Here is a 19,437-nt window from a genome sequence, read left to right on the forward strand (position 1 = left end):
ATGCTTTCTGCTTTTTTCCCAGTAATAATTTATCCTCCTCTGCTGATGCTCATCATCAAAGGATAATTGTGAGACTTCAGTGCATTTTCTGTAAATCATAAAAAAGTTGAGAAACATCAAGAATAAATATATAGTGCAATAATTACCATTTCAATTATATACATTACAAGAAACATACCTAAGAAATGCCCCGTTTTGTTTCCCATCCTTATGATTTCCAACAGTGTGATTTGATTCACTTTTTTATTATTTTTTCAGTCAGCAATACAGAGTTATAACTTAAAAGGCAGAAATATCCTCTGATCATTTGCTGTCTTTTTTGTTCTCATTTATATGAACGAGGCATATACCAATTTAGAAGAGTATGGGAGAGAAAGAAAGAAAAAAAAACCTTGAGAATAGCAGTAAATAGATGTGTATTGTTAAGGAGTGGGGGGGATAGAAAACAAAACAAAAACACACACAAAAAGGCTGATTAATACATTTGATTCACTTTTTTAAAAAATAAAAGAAATCACAACAACCTGAAGTAGATTTAAAAGAAATTCAGTTCATAAAAGGAGAGAAATAATACAGAATATAATACAAAAATACAATTCTCTTTTAAATTCAGTTTTAATTAACCATCTTTAAAATTCAAATTGATGGTCATGTGAAAACATATGAATATTTAATATAAATTTTAACAATACTGGGAAATTTAAGCAATATAAATAAAAAAAAGTGAAGAGAATACCTTTTAATTTGTTCTATAAAATGTAGTAAAAAAAAATATCAGTTTTTGTCTGGGAAGAAATCAGGACACGATAAGATTCACTCTAACTTAGACCTTGACCCAGACTAGGTCAAAACTTTGACCTAGTCAAAGCCCTGATCTCTATCCTTTTGTGTGGTGTCCTAACTTTTTCACAACCATTCATTGCTTCACATATTTCTAAATTTCCATTAACACAAAAGACACTACAAAGTTTTGAATTTCCTCATACACAACATGATATGTCACACATGCTAGAGAAGTGTAAACAATAAATGTCTTTATCTTACTGACCACTCTGCACCTTTATGGAGGTGGATGATAGGAATGTTAGAACTTGTCAAATGTAATTCTGAAATCTGCTGAAATGTGTAATTTTCCTGTTGTCTGAGCTTTTTACTGCAGTTTTCCAGGAACTAGTAATAAGGAAAACCTGAAGGATACAATTCAAAGATGAGCCATAAACGTAGAAGTATTCATACAACTTAAACTTTTTCACATAATGGTCATCACTCTATGACCACTAACTTCAACCTATTTTTGTGCATTTTATGTGATAGAGAAACACAAAGTAGTGCATAATTTGGACACACATGAAAGGTGAATAATTAACAAAACAAACAACAACAAAAACATGAGCAACCAATTAAAGGCACCTTAATAGTAAACAGATGGAGTTGTTATGTTTCTGGACTCAGAAGTTTTGTTTTAGAGAACATAAGAGATAAACCATGTAGACCAAAGTTTAAAAGCAGAGTTAGGTTCCAAATCAAGCTTTGAACATCTCCCAGTTTCTCAGCAACTTCTCAGTTGCCAGTACGTTTGTACATCATGCAAGTGAATATGCACAATTCTCTGCTTTTTCCCACATTTTGAGTTGCTTATGCCATGTTGACCAAAATGAACTCCACGGGTCAATTTTGACATTTAAGCATAAGTTGGTCATATGAGCCTCAACGTGAAAAATGTTTGAACACGTTGTGATAATATGCTAAGTATATTTAGATATAGATACAGGAAAGGGACAGATACAGGAAATCCTTCCTGCCACATGCCATCTCACTGTACAATAAAAGCTAAATCATTGTTCTGCACTAATCAGTCCAATTTTGCACAACTGCACTGTGGCACACTGGCTGTACATATATTTACATATACATATCTGCATTTTTTGAATCTTTGCTAGGACTGCTCTAAGTTGCTTTTTATATTAACAGCATTTTATATTTTACAATTTACAGCATTTTATTTTTTATTTTTTATTTTATCTACAACTACTACTCAGTGGTAGTTGTTATTGTGTCTTGTCTCTATGCTGTAACTGCGAAGTAATTTCCCTGCTGGGATGAATAAAGTACTTCTATTCTATTCTATATTTATTTAGGTTTTCCTATATTGGGTCAAACTCTGTGCTCATTGCCATGTATATTCATTTATTATCTTCTTGTGTTCTGTTCTATGTATTTCAGTTTATTCTCTAGTTCGGTGTTAGTATGTCCCTCCCTTGGTTTTTAGCTTAATTGTTTGTTAATTATACACCACTCCAACATTTCCTCTGTATACAGCCTCACTGGCTGTAAGTTTTTATATTATTTTCACCTTTTTTATTGTGGTTGTATTTTTGACTAGTACTTATTTAATTTTGTTGTGTATTTACTTATTTTACTTTGTACAGCACTTTGGTCAATGCAAGGAGCTGTTGGAAGGTGCTGTATAAATAAAGTGTATTATTATTATTTTATTATTAATAGGTTAATCTGCCTGTTTTTCTTGTGCAAGTTCTGTAGGTTTTCTGTTTTAATGATTAGACTTTCACTATGCTTACCACAAGTTCCTGCCTGCAACTTTGGTCCTACTTTCAACATTTAAAAACATGTACATGCACCACTCTTAACCCATGATGAAACACAGTGGTGGCAGCATCATGCTGTGGGGATATATATATATATATATATATATATATATATATATATATATATATATATATATATATATATATATATATATATATTGTTGGCAGGGACAGGAAAACTGGTCTGAATTGATGGGAAATGTACCGTAACTAAATAAAGAAAATCCTGGAAGAAAGCCTGTTCGAAGCTGCAGAAAATTTGAGATATAATTTAGATCAAAGCATATTTATGTGTTAAGCGGCCTAATCAAAGCCCAAATCCATGGCAAAACTTGTAAGTTAGTGTTTACTGTTGCTCTTCATCATATTTGACAGAACCTGGGACTATATTTGAAGAATAATGCCAAAAATGCAATTTCTCAATATACTAGAAGTTGTTAACAGACGTACCCCAAACGACCTGCAGCTTTAATTAGTCAATTACAGGACAGGAGTGCCCAAAGTATGGCCAAATTATTTTGTTTGTCCCTGTACTTCAAGTCAAGAATGTTCAAAATTTGGCCAACAAATTAGAAAACAACTGATGTCCCCCAAAAAATGTGGAAATCAGCTCTTTCTTTTAATAGTGCAACAGTCCTAAACCTTTTTTTTTTTTTTAATGATATACAGATTTCATAAGTATTTTGTTCATTATTGAGCAGGTCAATCTAAACACATAACAATAAACACATTTTGGCACTCTTTATTTATTGAAATTTGCGAGCTTTGGCCGCCTCAGCGAAAAGTTTGGACACCACTGGTCTTTGTGTTGGTCTGTTACATAAAATCTCAATAAAACACCCTAAAGTTTCTAACTGCGACATTGCAAAATGTAAAAAAAAAATCTCCACCAGTGCAAATACTTTTGCAAGATGCTGAGTAACAGATCTTTAAAAAAAAAAAAATGCTCACATTTTTTAAATTGAGTTCACAAAAACTCAAAGTTAAAGTTTTGCATGAAGGCAGGCACCAAATGACCTGCTCCTTCATCTGATATGATGAACAGTTTATGAAGTTTCAGACACACTTTGGGAAGGAGCCGGCTTGAGTTCCACCTGACCGCACAAGGGAGTTTGTGTAGTTGGGGAAAGTTGTGTAGGATGGAGGGCTGTCCAGTTCAGAAGGAGACCCAATGCTGTTGCTGGACGAGTCGTCCACTGAGGGTTCCTACAAAACAAGAGTTAGTGGTTCATCTGCAAGTAATGCAGATGAATCTGATGAACCAGATACTTGCAGATGAGTGAGATTTTTAAACACTTTCAGATATGAACGAAAGCGTTACTGTATTTTCACTATTCATTATTTACTAAATAAACTGAGTTGACAAAAATACAAAAAATGTGTTAGCTGGTGATTTGGGAACACATTAGCATTGTCCATTATTAAACTTTCACAAATCAAATAAAGGTTTCACAAATCTAAACTAGGTTTTAAATATTCTGCTTTTAGTGAAGAGTACCAGTTCAGGGACAATATGGCTAAACAATGTATCATTATACTTTCCACAAGTTATCAGTCAAGACAGATAGATAAGTTTTTTTTTGTTTTAAATATCTGAAATATTTCTAAACTGGTGGTGTGGTCTTGTTTTATCCACAATTTTCACTTCATGCCGTTTTCGATTTTTAAGCAGTTATGCCGAACGGTGGCAAAACCTTAAATTGCAGCAATTCAAATTAGCTAGTTGTTGCTGGTAACCAAAGAGTGAGTGAGTTAAGTTGAAGCCAGGGGCCACTTGTGGCTCCTTTTTTTGTGTCCCCCAACTGCACTTGAAAAATGTGCATTTGGGGAACATTCTAGAAAGTTCATTGAACTTTCTATTTTTACTAAAGGTAAAATTACAACTGACATATGGCAATGGAAAATTTTAAGTATGACACAAACTATTCATATTTTTATACCCAAGCTTGTATAATAAATAAAACAATTTCTATCCAGGGACTTTTACTAAAAAGCCAACTTTGCCACAACTAATTCAGCTGTTATTTAATTATCAGCTAAATTTAGGAAGCGAAAAGAAAAGAAAGTGACCCAAATCCTGTTTTTATAACTGAGAATAAATTTGTTCAACAGAGTTTAAAAGAATTTGAAAACTAGATGTGTTTCTTTTAATACATTTTTGACATGACAAATTTGGTCCACATGACAAAAATTTTGGACACCCTGATCTTGTCAATGTTTGAAAAGTGTGAGTACTGAAGCTCTTAATCTACAGCAATTTAAAGATGCTCAAGGTAAATTAGGTGGAAAAGCCCTTTAGTCATCTGACGAATCGGAAGTTAATTTAATCTCCGTAATTTACAATATATTTATCTGTGGTGTAATGTTGGATTAAGGTATACTCTGTCAAAAGAACACTTGTAAATCCATCTAAAGTATATTACTTTCAGGTATTGTAAATGCTAATTACTTTTGAGAGTAATTAGCATTTACTAGCATTTATTAGCAATATACGTTAGATAACATTGGTATCTAACGTATATTACTTTCAGGTATTGTAAATGCTAATTACTTTTCTTGATAAAAGAAACGCTTCTTTAAAAAAACACAAAGTACGAGTCAAAGGTCACCATCTAGGTGTGCTGTTAGCCTATCCAAGGCTAATGCTAGCCTATCATTGCTAGTTTATAATTAATTTCTGAAGTTACATCTCCGTCCAGTTGATGGCGGTAATGCACAAAGTCTGTAAACTGCCATAAAATGCAACAGAAGAAGAAGAAGCTCGCTAGTTTATAAGCAAAGGAAGTACGCTGGCTGTTAGCCTCTCTAAAGCAAGCGAGTAGCCGTTTTCTCATTTGATAGCTATTCATAAATAATTCCTATTTTTATGCAATACATTTCAGTGCCTGTTAGAGAGCAGCTGCAATAAAAGCATAGTTATATTTAATTTTCAATCTCCCCCATCACAAAAAAACTAATTTTACAAAAATCGTTCTGTAGTCTAAAAACTGTAAATAAAACAGAGTGCTGAGAAGAATCATACCTTTTGTTGGAGGACGTAAAGGGAAGTTACTGCTTTTATCCCATTATGTTCCCTCGTTTTGGGAAGCACATCATCTGTAAAGGAAAACACATCTTACACAAGACGTCAATTTTAGCTGCAGTCTCCAGAAATGTTATATTTACCTTTCTGTTTAAGCTGTGTATGACGAGAATGACCATACATCCTGGACTTTCTAGTTTCCTGTCTTGACCTTAGATTAAAAAACAAACAAACAAAAAAAACATTGGTAAATATGCAGTGGACGTACATTTGCATTAGTACAGTTGATGGTGTATGGAGCTAAATTGGGGTCATAAAGTTTGTTCAAAAGAAAAAAAAACAATTTGAAATTGAAAAAGGAGATTTTTTTTCTTTTTAACAAACTTTATGACCCCAATTTAGCTCCATAATGGTTAATTAACAGTATCACAGTTTACTTTTTAGAAGGAGTCCAGCAAGCACACACTGTCACCAGGGTGATGAGGATGAAGATTCCTCCTGTGGAAAGCATGATGTAGACTGAGCTTCTTCCTGGTGACAAACGAGAGCTACTGAATAAATATTTACATAAATGAGACTTGCTTACTTTAATATTTTAACATCTAACCCAAAATCTGACAGTAAAGCTGCTTTTATTACGATGCATGCTCTGTCTGTGATATGTAATCCTGAAAAATGGGGACATTTCTATGCCAACCTCTCCAGTAGAGGGCACCAAAAGCTTGTCAAAGGTTTTGGTGCAACATCCTTATTCTGGTTTGAAAATATTTGATTCCAGTGATTTTCCCTCAGAATGTGTGTAAGTTGTAGTACAAAGGATTTTTTTATTGAACAACTGCAAAGCCCATCTTTCTCTCACGTTGGTTTCTTGTGACCATGTTTGCTACTTGCAACAAGATCTTTAATGGTTCTGGCGTCGTTGATCCAAGTTGCAGCCCTCTTCCTATCTCAAAATTTGCAAGAAAAATTCTGAAATTTTGAGATTAATGTCTGAAAATTTCCAGAAAAACAAGGAAACTTCTGAGCTCCAAAAGTCAAAAATTTGGGAGAAGAAACCAAAGAATTTTCAGCTTTCTGACCTCAGAAATTTCCCCCAAATTTTAAAAAAAATATTTCTGAGATTAATCTCAAACTTTCTGAGTTTATCATTGCCAGTTTTTGACTTTTGGAACTCAGAAATTTCCATGTTTTTCTAGAAAATTCCAGAGATTTATCTCAAAATTTCTGTCTTTACTGTAGAACATTTTTGGACATTTCGAGCTCAAACATTAAAAAAAAAAAAATTCCTAGAAAATTTCTAAGATTAATCTCAAAATGTGGGGGAAATTTACTCTTCATTTCTTTCTTGTCTACAACAGCCCTAGAACACCATCCTAGTATCACTTTATATATATATATATATATATATATATTGCATTTGTATGACTTTTCGGAGTCAATTAAATCTCCATTTTGGCTAAATGCTCCCTTACCTAATAATTGTGATTTCACAAAGTAAATTTGGAGGAGTTTACTCTGTGAATCGTTTCTGGGTTTTTCAGTTGAACCATTTGTGTCCCTGTAAAAAAGAATCATACTGGCCATGTCAGCATGTCTAGCATACAGGCGTAACTGACAAAAGTATGTTGTTACTTACTGTACACGGCCAGTCTGATTGGCAGGCTGGTCATGTTGCCCAGTGGGTTCTCCACGGCGCAGCTGTAGATATCCTCATCAGTCATCAACACTCGACTGATGGTCAGGCACTTCTGATCAGGTGACAGCACGAACCGTGTTTCATTGGCCAGGGGTTTCCCACCTTTAAACCACTTGTATGTGGTTCTGGTCCCGTTGTCATGAGAACAGTTAAGGACAAAGTTTTCGCTGAGCTCCAGGACGGATGAGGCCTCCATGTGGATGTATGGCCTGGATATAGGCTCTGGGTGAGGGTGAGAGCAAACACCAACATTCATTAATGTAAACATGTATGGAAATGTAAGCACAAAACTTTGTCAATATTCTGCTAATGTCGAAAAAACACAATTTTGCAATCACAGTGTCTCCATTAATCAACAAACGCAATTAAATTACCATGTGAATGAGTTTGTAAGTCATTAAAAAACACGCAGTGCCATCAACCTCCAACTACTTCCTGTCTTCTTCTTTGTCTTTTCCACCAGTAGTAAAATCCTGTTGTTGATTATGTGACTTGTGTGACGTGAAAACAAAGTCTCCTTTGTTGTTTTGTGAAATAAGCCAATTTTGATACAGCCAAAAAACCCACCGCATGCGAGCGCCAAAACTTTTTATCGAAAAACAAAAGTTTCTATTAAGCAAATTTATTTTCATAATTAAAATTTACGCATTTATGCGGTCAATGGAAACTCGGGATACAACATGTGCTAACAGTGATGGTTAGCTGGCAATTAATCAGCGTTTCTCTACCATTTGCACCATTTTCTGCTTGTTCCATGCTTGTGTCAAAAAATTGAATTGAGGTGGTCGTTGCATTTACAAAAAAATAACATGTTGTTTTAACAAAATAATTTCCTGTCTCAAAGGCAAACATGACAAAATCATGTCAGATAAACATAAAATTCAACAACCTAGCATTAATAAAATGCATTCAAGTTGAGATAATGTGATTCAATTTAGTCAGACTGATCTCCCGCCAAAGAGGGTCTAGCGAGATCAGGAGATCACGCGAGATTACGGAAGATTACGTGACACAACTGTCGTGCGCCTGGGAAAACTTCATGGCGGCTTTTCAAGAGAAGCAGGGAGATTCCTGGCGTGCATCTAGTGAATTTGAGAACACAGACGGGTCCTTGGTGGACCTTAGTTGTTGGAAGTATTTTACCATGAGTCAGCCAAACTATTTTAACGTAAATTTTTTATTTAATGAAATGTGAAATCCCCCCCCAATACTCCACCCTATCTCTCATAGGACGTTGATCAAGGTGCACAAATGGCCATAGCAGAGATGGTGTTGGGAATCTTTGTTATTCGACCAGAGGGTGCAGAGCCTGCCGATGCCCATGTGGATGTTGGGATTGTCCTGGAAGGGGTGGAAGTGATGAACAACTTGGGCAATGTATCTTTTGCGGTGGTGATGTTGCTGGGTTTTATCTATGCACTAAACTTGAGCTACCCTCAGGAGCTCAAGTTTACTTTTGAAGTTCTGCAGAAAATTGTTCTGGAATTGGCTGGAAACAAGCTATCCAACAAAGCACAAGTTCTCAAAACGCAACTCTCCCGCTGAGAAACTTGCTACATGGTTCTCCAAAATTGAGGAAAGCTTCATAAGACTAATCAGTCTTTAAAGACTGCAGTCGAAAACGAGATTTAAATTGTTACAGTTCTCAAAAGTTGAAGAGCAAATTTACTGACACTTTTTATTTTGTTAGGAATTTGATTTCTATGCTCAACAGTGATCAACACAGCCCAGTTTTGGCTGGAAAAACAAAACTTTAACCTTTTGTTGTTTTTTAGTTACACATTAAACTACAGATGTTTGTACAAATCTAGGAATGTGAGCATTTCCAGCATCAATGTTCAACTCAGCTGTTTTGTTTTTTTTTTGTGCTGTGTTATTTGTTTTTCTCTGCAGGGCACTTAAGAACTGTGGTAACTGAACTATTTTGAAGTTTCTTGTTACTAATTAAACACTGACTAAAGGTTTTGTTTAAACTATTCATTTAAACTAGCTTAAATGTTCAAGTGGGTTATCATATGGCAAGAGTTTATACCTTTTGCAGTAAAGTGCCTGCAGTGCACATGTAAAATAAAATTGATAACAATTTTGAAAATACAGTTCTGTTGTACCTTTTCTAATTGTTGCGTGTTCTTTCTACCTTTTCACAAAGTCCTGTCTTAAAACACTTCATTTAATAGCACTTAAAAAAATGTCTCTGAATTAACGTAATTCAATCATGGAAAGGATTTCCACACGATTCAATAGCTTTCTTTCAGCAAGAAGCTTGTTTGTTGAGCTAACTTAATTTTCATGAGTTGGATCAATTTAATGAAGTAGTGTGAAGGTACCACTGTAACATAAGTTGGTTTCAACTAAATTTACATTAATCTTAATCAAGTAAAGTCAATTATTTGGTCCAAAACATTGCAAATTACAGTAGTTGGGCTGGCTCTTTTAAATTACATTGGGTCCAACTATAGTAAATGAGTTGAATCAACCTTAATAAATTAAGTTGACTTAACACATTTGCTTTAAATTGGAGTAGCAGAATTACATAGCGCTGAAATAAAGCAATCAGGTGGAAATCCTTTCCATGATTTTTTTATGTTCGTCCAAAGAATAATTTTTTTGAGTGATAAATGTAGGTTTAGATACTAGCAGATAACTTCCTCTTTGAATTAATGCGTCTCAAGCAGCTTGTTCTGTCTCTCATGAAACAAACATGTCATTAATGGAGTTCAGTGAACTCCCAGCATTCCCAGCATAGCGTATCCCACCTACAGTAAGACCAGAGCCAAAAACAGAATACACCTCAATGGACATTCAGAACATTTAAACATCTCCAGTTGGAATGAAAACTTTAGAAACTGAAGATTTTGTTTCAGTGCAGTAAGTTTGGGAACTCGGAAAGATTGCAACATTTTATTAATTCTCAGTGTCATATTTGAAGAATACTTGGCAGAAGAAAATACATCCGACTTATGTCCAGAGTTGAGCATAATGGTTCCGGTCCAGCCATGTTTCTCATTTTCCTCTAAGGAAACATAAATGGCATGGAGATAAATTGGAGCCATAGGGTTTGTTCAAAAGAAGAAAAAAAGATTTGAAACCAAAAAAAGCTTGAAACTGAACAAAAAGGTTTTTTTTAGTTTAATTCAATTCAAAAATATTTCATTGATCCCAAAGGGAAATCACCCAACATTAATTGAGTCACTAATATTAATTGTAACTAATATTAATTCAGATTCTTCAAAGGGTTATTGTGGATAGTGATGCGCTATTGGCAGGAAATATCTCTTGTAGCAGTCTGTATTACGGAGAACTGTAAGAAGCCTCTGACTGAAGGCACTCTGTCACAACTGAAAAGAAGTGTTGAAACTGGAAACATTTCCAAAATACTTTTCAGATTCCAGTTTCTTTTTCACAGTTTCACAATATTTCTTAGCTTCAAATCTTTTTTTTTTTTTTTTTCAGTTTTAAATTCTTTTTTCTGTTGAACAAAGTTTATAGCCCGAATTTAGCTCCAAAGCTAGAACCGTGAATAAGTGATCAGCAGCCACACGAAGCTGTTTCCGACCCTACCGTCCACAGTGAGTGTGATGCTTCCCTCTCCAGTAAAGATGTCGTCTGTGATGGAGATCTCCACGTCGTAAGTCCCGTCATCAGACAGTCTGAGGTTGTGGAGAAGCAGGGTCCCGTTCTCAAACACCAGAATCCGGTCTTGATACTCAGGCCTCAGGGTCCCAATGATGTCGGTTCCGATGGACTGGACCACGGTGACCGCCTTCTCCCTCTGGAGCTGCCACTTGATAACCGGCAGGTCGAGGCTGAAGCTGCTGTAGCGGACCGACAGGAGGGCCTCCCCCCCGACCGCTCCTCTGATCAGAGCGTTAGGGATGGTCATGTTCACGGCTCCCACCTCACCTGCAGAACAGCATGGAGGGTTTCACTGCACATTAGAAACAGCATAGTGGACGATGCTTTAAAATTGAAATTAGAACAAATAGCTTCTAAAAAATACAAAGTTGTTATTGTCTAAAATTTTGTTGGACATTAAATTATGCCAAAAGTTATTGCGATAAACGACAATATTGTTATTTTGAGACAGTTTTCAAGTAATGTAACGGTAATGACATAATAATGCAAGAACACGTTCTCGAAGATCAATAAACTTTCAATTCTAATGAACATTTAACACTCGTCTTCCAGTTTTTGTTAGAAAGAGAAAAATAATAAGTAATGCAAATGGAAATCGTTGAGCTTGTTTTAATTTGTCATTGATTTGTTGATTTATTGCGACAGACATAGTTATAGTCGGTTTTATTTCTTGCTAAAACGAGTAAGCATCACTTCAGTATTTATTTTCTAGTTCTGGCAGTTAAATGCTTCCGTACCAACAATGCCTTGGTTGGCCTGTGATTTCTATTAAATCCAAACGAATGCACTGTTATTGAAAACACAACACATTTGTAATGGTTTTCAAAACCTAAAACACGGAAAAACGGGTAGGATTTATCCAACAACTGGACTGAACCATACAGCTGTGTCACTCCGGAGCCAGAGCCTCATCGCTACGGTAACAGCTGTTAGACTATGGGATGGGCCCACATGGAGCAACAAAAGTTGGCATTGTTTGTTCAAATTTCCCTCTTGGCAGTCCATGAAAAGGCCAATCCAGACACCAGGCTAGTGCTGCAGAAACAGAGCAGCTTAGTGACCCACAATAACATAATAACACATAAACACAGCTGAAAAAAACCCCTGACACTGCCACTTCTGATACGGACTGTGGAGAGAAAAAACAAGCAGTCGGATACAATCCAGCATCCCAACAAATACTGACATTGTGACGAGGTAAAGTAACTCAACAGGGTGTGGTGGAGGAACAAACGGGACATCTGTTGCTATTTTCGTCATGTTCGTAGCGTTTTATAAATGTCAAAATTGAAAAGATTTTAGATTTGTTCTCCCTGCATCATAAAACTCTTCCCTGTAGTCGCTGCTTAAGGCAAGGCTGTGAAAGTAAATATGCTCTCATGCAACAGAATAAAAATGAACAATGCAAACATGCACTTAATATTTAATCATTGCCTTTTCAACATATTATGGTTCTGACGCAGTAAGTAGTAAATAATCGCATGGCAAATTAAAACAAACTCAATAATTTCCCTTTGCATGATTTAACATATTTTTTTTCTCGTCTCTCTTTCTACCAAAAATGTCTTTATAAAAGTATAAAGTATAAAAGTATAAAAGTATAAAAATGTCATGATAAAAGTCTTCAGTCTTGACTCTATATTTTATCAGTTATAACCTGTTTTGAAGGACAGCTCCACAGAGACCTCATAATTCATTTTATTTGTTGCTTCTGTTGTATTGTTTATTTATTTTGGATATTTCAAATGTCTTCCAGTTCCAGTGTGAAATGTCTATTAGAATTTAACGCTTATTGATCTTTGAGGATGCGTTCTTGCGTTATTATGCCGTTGCTATTATGTTACTTGAAAATGGTCTCAAAGCAACAATATTGCCATTTATCGCAAAAAAAAACAAAAAAAAAACATCTGGGACAATTTATCATCCAGCAAAATTTGTCATCGTGACAGGCCCAGTAGTTCAGTTGTGCTGCAAATCTCCAAGTTGTTTATCTTGACAGCGTTTCTTACCTGAGTTTAAGAAGCCAAAGACGACGAGTGAAAAAATGTGGTAGATCTTTTTTCCGTTGGAAGGAGCGTCCTTCTCTGTCTGCATCTTGAGGAAGAAGCTTTGTTTTTCTCACAGACTGTCAGCATGATTTATGGCTCTGGGCAGGACGGAGGACACAGTCACTCATTCAGGCCGGCCTGGAACTGAGTACGTGTTGTTCTCCAAACGCCACTGTATAAGCAGAACAAAAGTGTGTGTGTGTGTGTGTGTGTGTGTGTAAAAGCGTCAGGGTTCAGTCAGTCTTGTGATAATAAAACAAAACTGCGTTTAATTCATGCAAACCCCATTATGATCAGAATCAAACTGTGAGTTAAGAGAGAAGGGTGAGTTTAAAAAAAAAAAAAAAAACTAGAGGGTCGGGACAAATATTAAAGACAATTGCACCTCGGTTGGAGTCGGGTGTGGAATGATTGTTGTGAGAAGTTCAAACTGTGTTTTTTGAGCAATTATAAAATCACTTGCAGAACAAATACAATCAGGTTGGACTATGATTGCTTATTTTCTGTTGCGAGTTTATCTACAGACGGAGTTGGAATTGTTTGGAAACATGTTTTAGAAAAATATCCAGGAAAATGTCTACTCTTGATTTTGATGATGCTGTTAGTATGAGAAAGTGGAAGTAGAGTAAGCTTATGCTAAAAAATACACCTTTTTTCAGTCTACACTGGAATTTAATTATTGGTTATCTGTTTCTATATTAGTTTTGTCTAGTTTTTCTTTTCTTTTTTTTTGCACTAACTTGTTTTGTTTGCACACAATTCATTAAAGTCCTGCAGTTAAAATTAGGTCGTAGCCTTTTAGCTTAACGACAAAATAAACAAGCAGAGCAGCTTATTCTGATAGAAAAGTTTTATCAGATTGATAAATATAAAAGCTAATTAGAGACCGTGTCTCTCTTTTTTTTAAAAGCACTAGTTTAGTAGGATTAGCTATCGCTTAGACACATTTTAAACCTTTCATGTGTAACATTGAACAAGCATTGGATAAAACTCCAATTTCACAGTATCAAATTTGAATTTGAGACTTCCGGGTTGCATCATCACCAGCAACCAATGAGAGGGAATTCCGTGTTGCTTGGCAACAGGAAGCCGTCAAACAGAAAAAGGTTCCCCGGTGAAGACAACATGCCCACTTGTTGATGTTGGGGTTTCTCTGGACTATAACCACATCCTGCGGCTCTTTGTTCTGATTGGTTCCTGGTCCGTCTCTCCCAGCATGGCGGAGCTCGCCCTGTGTGAACCCGTGGAGCTCTACAACCTCTTCAACCAGACCCGGACCGTGCCGAGGCTGGCCGAGATCAACTACCTCTGTCTGATTGGTGAGATTTCGGCTGCAGTTGCCTGGTTTCTGGTGGTTTTATTCTCTTGCTCCCGTTGCTTCATTGAAACTTCAGTTATGAGGAACTTTTCTGTTTCTTTTCTAGATGCCCAGGAAACCCATCACTTCTTGACAGGTCATATTATCACAGCCAGACATGTGAAAACGGTACCGCATCATGTTTCTGTCTGTCTGCCTACAAAAATTTAGTTTACAGCTAAAAAAAAAAACCAAACATATTTTGTTTAGATTTTTAAATTAGAGAAACATTTTGGTTTTCATGTTTAATACACTTTCTGCAATGATACATTTGGATCTTATTAAAAATTACATCAGAAAAAAAAAAGTCAACCTACTGAAAATGACCTCATTAAAAAGGATATTCCTTACATTATTAGTGTCAGTTTTGGTGGAAACATTATGGCTACATTGTTTGAAAACATGACAGTGTATTAAAGCCTTTGTAGAGAAAATTTCTGCCAAACAACATCTAACAAAATTTCTAGAAAAAAAAAAAGAAGAAAAGTTTGGAGTTTAAAAAATTGTAATATTTTGACTTTTGAAATGCAGAAATGTTCAAGTTTTTTTCTTGAAAATATGGAAAAAATTCTTTATAAAAGTTACACACTGAAGAGGATCTGATTGTTCAATATGAAGATTTTTCTGTGTGACTGATTCAATCTTCCACTTCACACGGTGACGAGCTGCAGGCTGGAGATGGTACGTTCTACCTGCCAGATGCAGTGAAGCTCGACACCATGCAGAACGTTGTGATCTATGATTCCACCACAAGCAGTTTAGAAGAAGAAAACGGTAATAACACTGGAACATCAGCAGCCATGTAACGGTATAACTTCCTCCCACACAGCAGCAGATATTAACCCTCCTCGCTGTGATTTCAGGTAGGGCCATTGATTGTGCCCGGGAGCTGGGAAAATCCTACTACCGTCCAATTCAAATACTGGCAGGAGGCTACAGGCTGTTCTCAGCTATTTACCCATTTCTAAGGACCGAGAAGACCCTTTACACCATCTGGGTAAAACTCACTAACACAGACTGCTTTATTTTTACACATCAATCATTCAGAAGGAGTCTCAGTATCTATCCAGTCCAAAGTTCACAAAATCAAATTCAATGCAGCTAACTGCCTTCAAAATCCACTTAAAGTCACAAACATTTGAGCTTCGAGTTTAGTTGAATATTTTGGTTGCTTTGCTCCGTCTTGCGCTTCATTTTGCTTTTGTTGGTGTTGCTTTTACCTCACTACCTCAGTTTCTTGCTCTTCCACACCCGTTTTCCATCTGCTTGCTTACTATTATGGAAGACCAGAACTGACGTAATTAAACGTAAAAGTATATAACTGCCCAAATAAATAAATCGGTGCTCTTAAAACGCAAAAAAAAAAAAGGAGAACTTTATTTCAGGTTTTATAACTTAATTTATTTTTTTTTCAGTTTATTTCCAAATGACTATATGCTTCTGCACATACTGTTTTTAAAAATAGTTTTAAATATTTTTCCTTTTACTCAAAGATGCATTACGTCTAAAGTGGCTGGCAAACTGATTGTAGTTCACATATTTGTTGTGACTGTGCTCTGCATGTAGGTTGGAGTTGTACCAACCAACCAACAGGCAGGAACTCAAGTCCTCCTCATTTGCATAATGAGGCAGAAATGCATACGGTAAAACGAAAAGATGAGGCAGAAAAATGCAAAAAGAACAGATGGCAATAAATAAACCTTGGGAAAAAGAAGATAAAAAAAAGTTCAAGAATTTAAATGCAAATATACATTTAACTTTAAAGGGAGAACGCAAAACAATAATAAAAAAAAACTGTAAAACGTATATTATGTGCTTATATATAAGCTTAAAACTAAAATTAAATAAATAAATAAAGTATGAAGGTCAAGCAAATTATAAAACATAAGGCAAACTTCTCAGTTTTTAAATTAATTGGTGCATATTAGGTGTACTGATTAATGTATTTCTGCTTTTATTTTAAAATTGTCCATTTTTGATCCTCCATACTGTCTATATCTATATAGATTATCTATATCTCTATGTATTAAAAAACTTGTGGTCGTAACTGTAATAATAGGTGGTTTTATGTAGATTCAACCCAGAAAGGACTCAGTGCATGTCTGCGTTCAGACTTACTCTTAGTCGTTTGATTTCATTTAAATATTTCACTTCACATTATGCACAATTTTGTGTTGATCTGCGACATAAATTCTTTATAAACACACTGAAACCCGCGAGCGTAATATGATCAAATGTGAAAAAGCCTAAATGAGTATGAATGATGAACATGATCTTATTTATAGAATATGCTCTCCACTGCAGAACATACCAACCATCGCCTCCACCTTTAGATTTCTCGGTAACTTTTACAATGAGAAACGATAAGATTTCAGCTGCATCCAGTCCATCACAGTCAAATATATGTGTGGGTTCGTCTCAGGAGCTTGAAAGCTTGAGGCTTTATCCTGTGGAGATCATACCTGGACTGCTGTATATGGGAGACCTGAAACAAAGCCAGGGCTCCCTGTGGAACCTGAAAATCCGTGCAATCGTCAGCATCTCGCAGTTCACTCAGAGCGACTTTTCAAAGTAAGACCAGTTCGAACTCGCAAATGTTTCGAAATCCTTCATGAGTTCCTTTTCTGTTTTTGTAAACGCAATTGTTAACTTCCAGGGCTGAAAAAGAAATCCGGGTGATCCTTGACATCCCGCTGGCTGACAAGGTGGAGTCGGATTTATATTCACACTTCGAAACCACATGCAATTTTATTAGTGAGTATCGGACACGTTTTTGTTGAACAAGTTGAAGTTAAAGTGGCGTGGATGTTAGCACATAAGAGTGTAATCTTAAACTATTATGTTACACATGAATGAGACAAAAAGAGTTAAATTCTTAAACTGCGACGGTGCATTAGTAAAAACTTTTTGATTAATCTCTGAATGTTTCCAGACATTTTTGGAAATTTCTGAGTTTGAAAAGTCAAAATTTTGCTAGAAAAAAATCTGGCATTTTCTGGACAAACATCCAGAACATTTTCTCAGTTAAAAAAGTCGCAAATTTGTTAGAAAAACACCTGGAGCAGATGTTTATTTTAATCAAATGGTAACTTCTTTGTTGTTCAGGTTCTCACATTGATGAAGGATCTCGTGTCCTGATAGTTTCCAGGGAGGGAACAAGCCGCTGCAGCGCTGTGGTACTCGCATTCCTCATACACTACTTCAGATACACACTGGAGGCAAGTATAAATTATACAGGACGGCATGTACACAAATCATCAAAGTAAAAAAAAAGGCATCATTTTATACCCAAGTAACAATTTGGCCAATGGCTTCAACTTTGCTCTTCATTTTGGAAATAGTAAAATGACAAAAATTATTCACAGAGAGAAAGCGAAAACGTTTGCCTGTTTTCTCATATTCTGATATCTTCATATTAACTACAGATGATCGATTGAAGTACAAGTTCCCTAAAAAAATTATCAAAATAACTCTTTCATCAAGCACTAAATCACTTTTAACATCAGATACCAGGTTAGCCACCATTTATGTGGAACCATGTCTTCTTAGAGTGTTTACACTGACTCAACTCAAAAATAATTCATGTAACATTTATTCAGAGTATGACTTTAAACTAACCTTTATTTATTTTTTGGCATTGAGACATGTTTCCCATTTTAAGTGTCACAACGTGTGTCCCTGTGATTTCATAGTCCGTAAATGGAATGACTGTTTTCAGCTTTGCGTTCGCACCTGCGAAAAAGATTTTTACCCAAACTAAGTAAAAAAATTGCAATCATTGTTGATTTTTTTTTTTTTAGTGGTGAAAAAAAAAGTAAAACAGCATATTATATTATTATAATATATGATGTATTATTTTGTACATATTATCACTGCTCAAAAAACAGACACGTCAAGTGTCGTCAAGTAAAAAGCACTTGAAGGCCAAAAAAATTGGATTTTTAAAAAAAATATGTATTTTATATTTAAAAAATAAACATATAGTTAATATATGGTAAATTCTTTGAGGTGTGGCGATGAAATGGTGCCTACTAAACTCACAACATCCAATCCCATTCATATCTCTCAGTGTGTACGTGACATTGTTTCAAACTTGAGTTTATCAACACTTATTGTATGTCTGCTAACAACAACATAACTCAAAACATGTGGAATTAACGTTTTCTTATGTCACATATCAAATAAACTCAATAAATGAATAAATAAAAATAGGGCAACTCCTCGAAACAACATGATATGTCCTCTGGGGGAGAGTTTGAAACTATTTTTATTTGGATTTTCAAGACAAACATCAAGTTATTTTAAAGATGACACTTGTCTTGAATTTTGAAAGGCTGCAAAATTCAAGCATGCATAATAATGCATTATTTTGTTGATCTGCCTTTTGTAGGAATCCTGGAGCTACATTATTAAATGTAAACCCACCATGAGGCCCAACACAGGATTTCTGCAGCAGTTGTGTGAGTGGGAGGTTCTCACCATTGGAAAGACGGACACAGATTTGTCAAAACCTCCATTTTTATGAACGATAATACATGCCGCAGTCAGTCTGTCATGTATGTTCTTATGTTTGACCAATTCTTGGACATTTATTTTAAAAGGCAACGTTCAACATTCCCTTAATAAATCCATGTTTGTGGAAGAGTATGAATTTTATGATGTATTTTTTTTTTTAAATTCCTGAACCAAAACGTATCAACACACTGACAGCTTCATGCACACATTAATTCAAATCATTAATTGTTAGAATTCCAAACACAAACTTCTTCTTGTTCTTTGTCTCCTTCTTCTTCCAGAATTTCCAAAAAAAAAACTTTTATTATTATTTTTTTATATTTATTTCTGTCTCTTAGATCACCATTCCATGTGCTAAAATGGCATATTATATTATAATAATATGTTATATATTATTTTGTATAATATTATCACTGCTCAAAAAACAGACACATCAGCGGTAGTTGATTATAATTTTTATTATTTATTTATCTTTATTATTCAGAAGACCCTGCTTTCAAAGATGCTTTAGTATTTTTTGTTGCCTGGGTGACGCCTGGGGCTCTCGGTCCTTTTGT

General features: G+C 35.3%; 2 protein-coding genes across 2 annotated transcripts; one reads left to right on the forward strand and one right to left on the reverse strand.

The window, feature by feature from the left end:
• Nucleotides 1-3,260: 3,260 nt before the first annotated feature.
• LOC116728936 (hepatocyte cell adhesion molecule-like) lies at nt 3,261-13,146 on the reverse strand. Its single transcript, XM_032577289.1, has 7 exons — nt 12,970-13,146; nt 10,886-11,227; nt 7,265-7,546; nt 6,066-6,159; nt 5,772-5,839; nt 5,629-5,702; nt 3,261-3,812 (listed from the first exon to the last, which is right to left on the reverse strand). Exons 1-7 carry the CDS (start codon nt 13,052-13,054, stop codon nt 3,663-3,665), a joined length of 1,095 nt encoding a protein of 364 aa, XP_032433180.1. The 5' UTR covers nt 13,055-13,146; the 3' UTR covers nt 3,261-3,662.
• On the forward strand, nt 11,978-19,021 carry styxl1 (serine/threonine/tyrosine interacting-like 1). The gene is made up of 9 exons (XM_032577290.1): nt 11,978-12,157; nt 14,224-14,327; nt 14,433-14,494; nt 15,037-15,139; nt 15,229-15,362; nt 16,788-16,936; nt 17,022-17,119; nt 17,471-17,583; nt 18,756-19,021. Exons 2-9 carry the CDS (start codon nt 14,225-14,227, stop codon nt 18,888-18,890), a joined length of 897 nt encoding a protein of 298 aa, XP_032433181.1. The 5' UTR covers nt 11,978-12,157; nt 14,224; the 3' UTR covers nt 18,891-19,021.
• Nucleotides 19,022-19,437: the final 416 nt, after the last annotated feature.

Source organism: Xiphophorus hellerii, chromosome 11 (genome assembly GCF_003331165.1).
Source record: "Xiphophorus hellerii strain 12219 chromosome 11, Xiphophorus_hellerii-4.1, whole genome shotgun sequence".
Lineage (NCBI taxonomy): Eukaryota > Metazoa > Chordata > Actinopteri > Cyprinodontiformes > Poeciliidae > Xiphophorus > Xiphophorus hellerii.

What these genes read in the sequence shown, in the direction of transcription:
- LOC116728936 (XM_032577289.1), bottom strand. Translation starts at nt 13,054, where the DNA reads ATGCAGACAGAGAAGGACGCTCCTTCCAACGGAAAAAAGATCTACCAC. An exon ending in CTTTGGCTTCTTAAACTCAG is followed by an intron (nt 11,228 to 12,969) that starts GTAAGAAACGCT and finishes GCTGTTCTGCAG; the next exon opens with GTGAGGTGGGAGCCGTGAAC. An exon ending in TGCTGGACTCCTTCTAAAAA is followed by an intron (nt 5,840 to 6,065) that starts GTAAACTGTGAT and finishes TTTTAATCTAAG; the next exon opens with GTCAAGACAGGAAACTAGAA.
- styxl1 (XM_032577290.1), top strand. Translation starts at nt 14,225, where the DNA reads ATGGCGGAGCTCGCCCTGTGTGAACCCGTGGAGCTCTACAACCTCTTC. An exon ending in CAACTACCTCTGTCTGATTG is followed by an intron (nt 14,328 to 14,432) that starts GTGAGATTTCGG and finishes TTTCTTTTCTAG; the next exon opens with ATGCCCAGGAAACCCATCAC. An exon ending in CAGTTTAGAAGAAGAAAACG is followed by an intron (nt 15,140 to 15,228) that starts GTAATAACACTG and finishes CTGTGATTTCAG; the next exon opens with GTAGGGCCATTGATTGTGCC.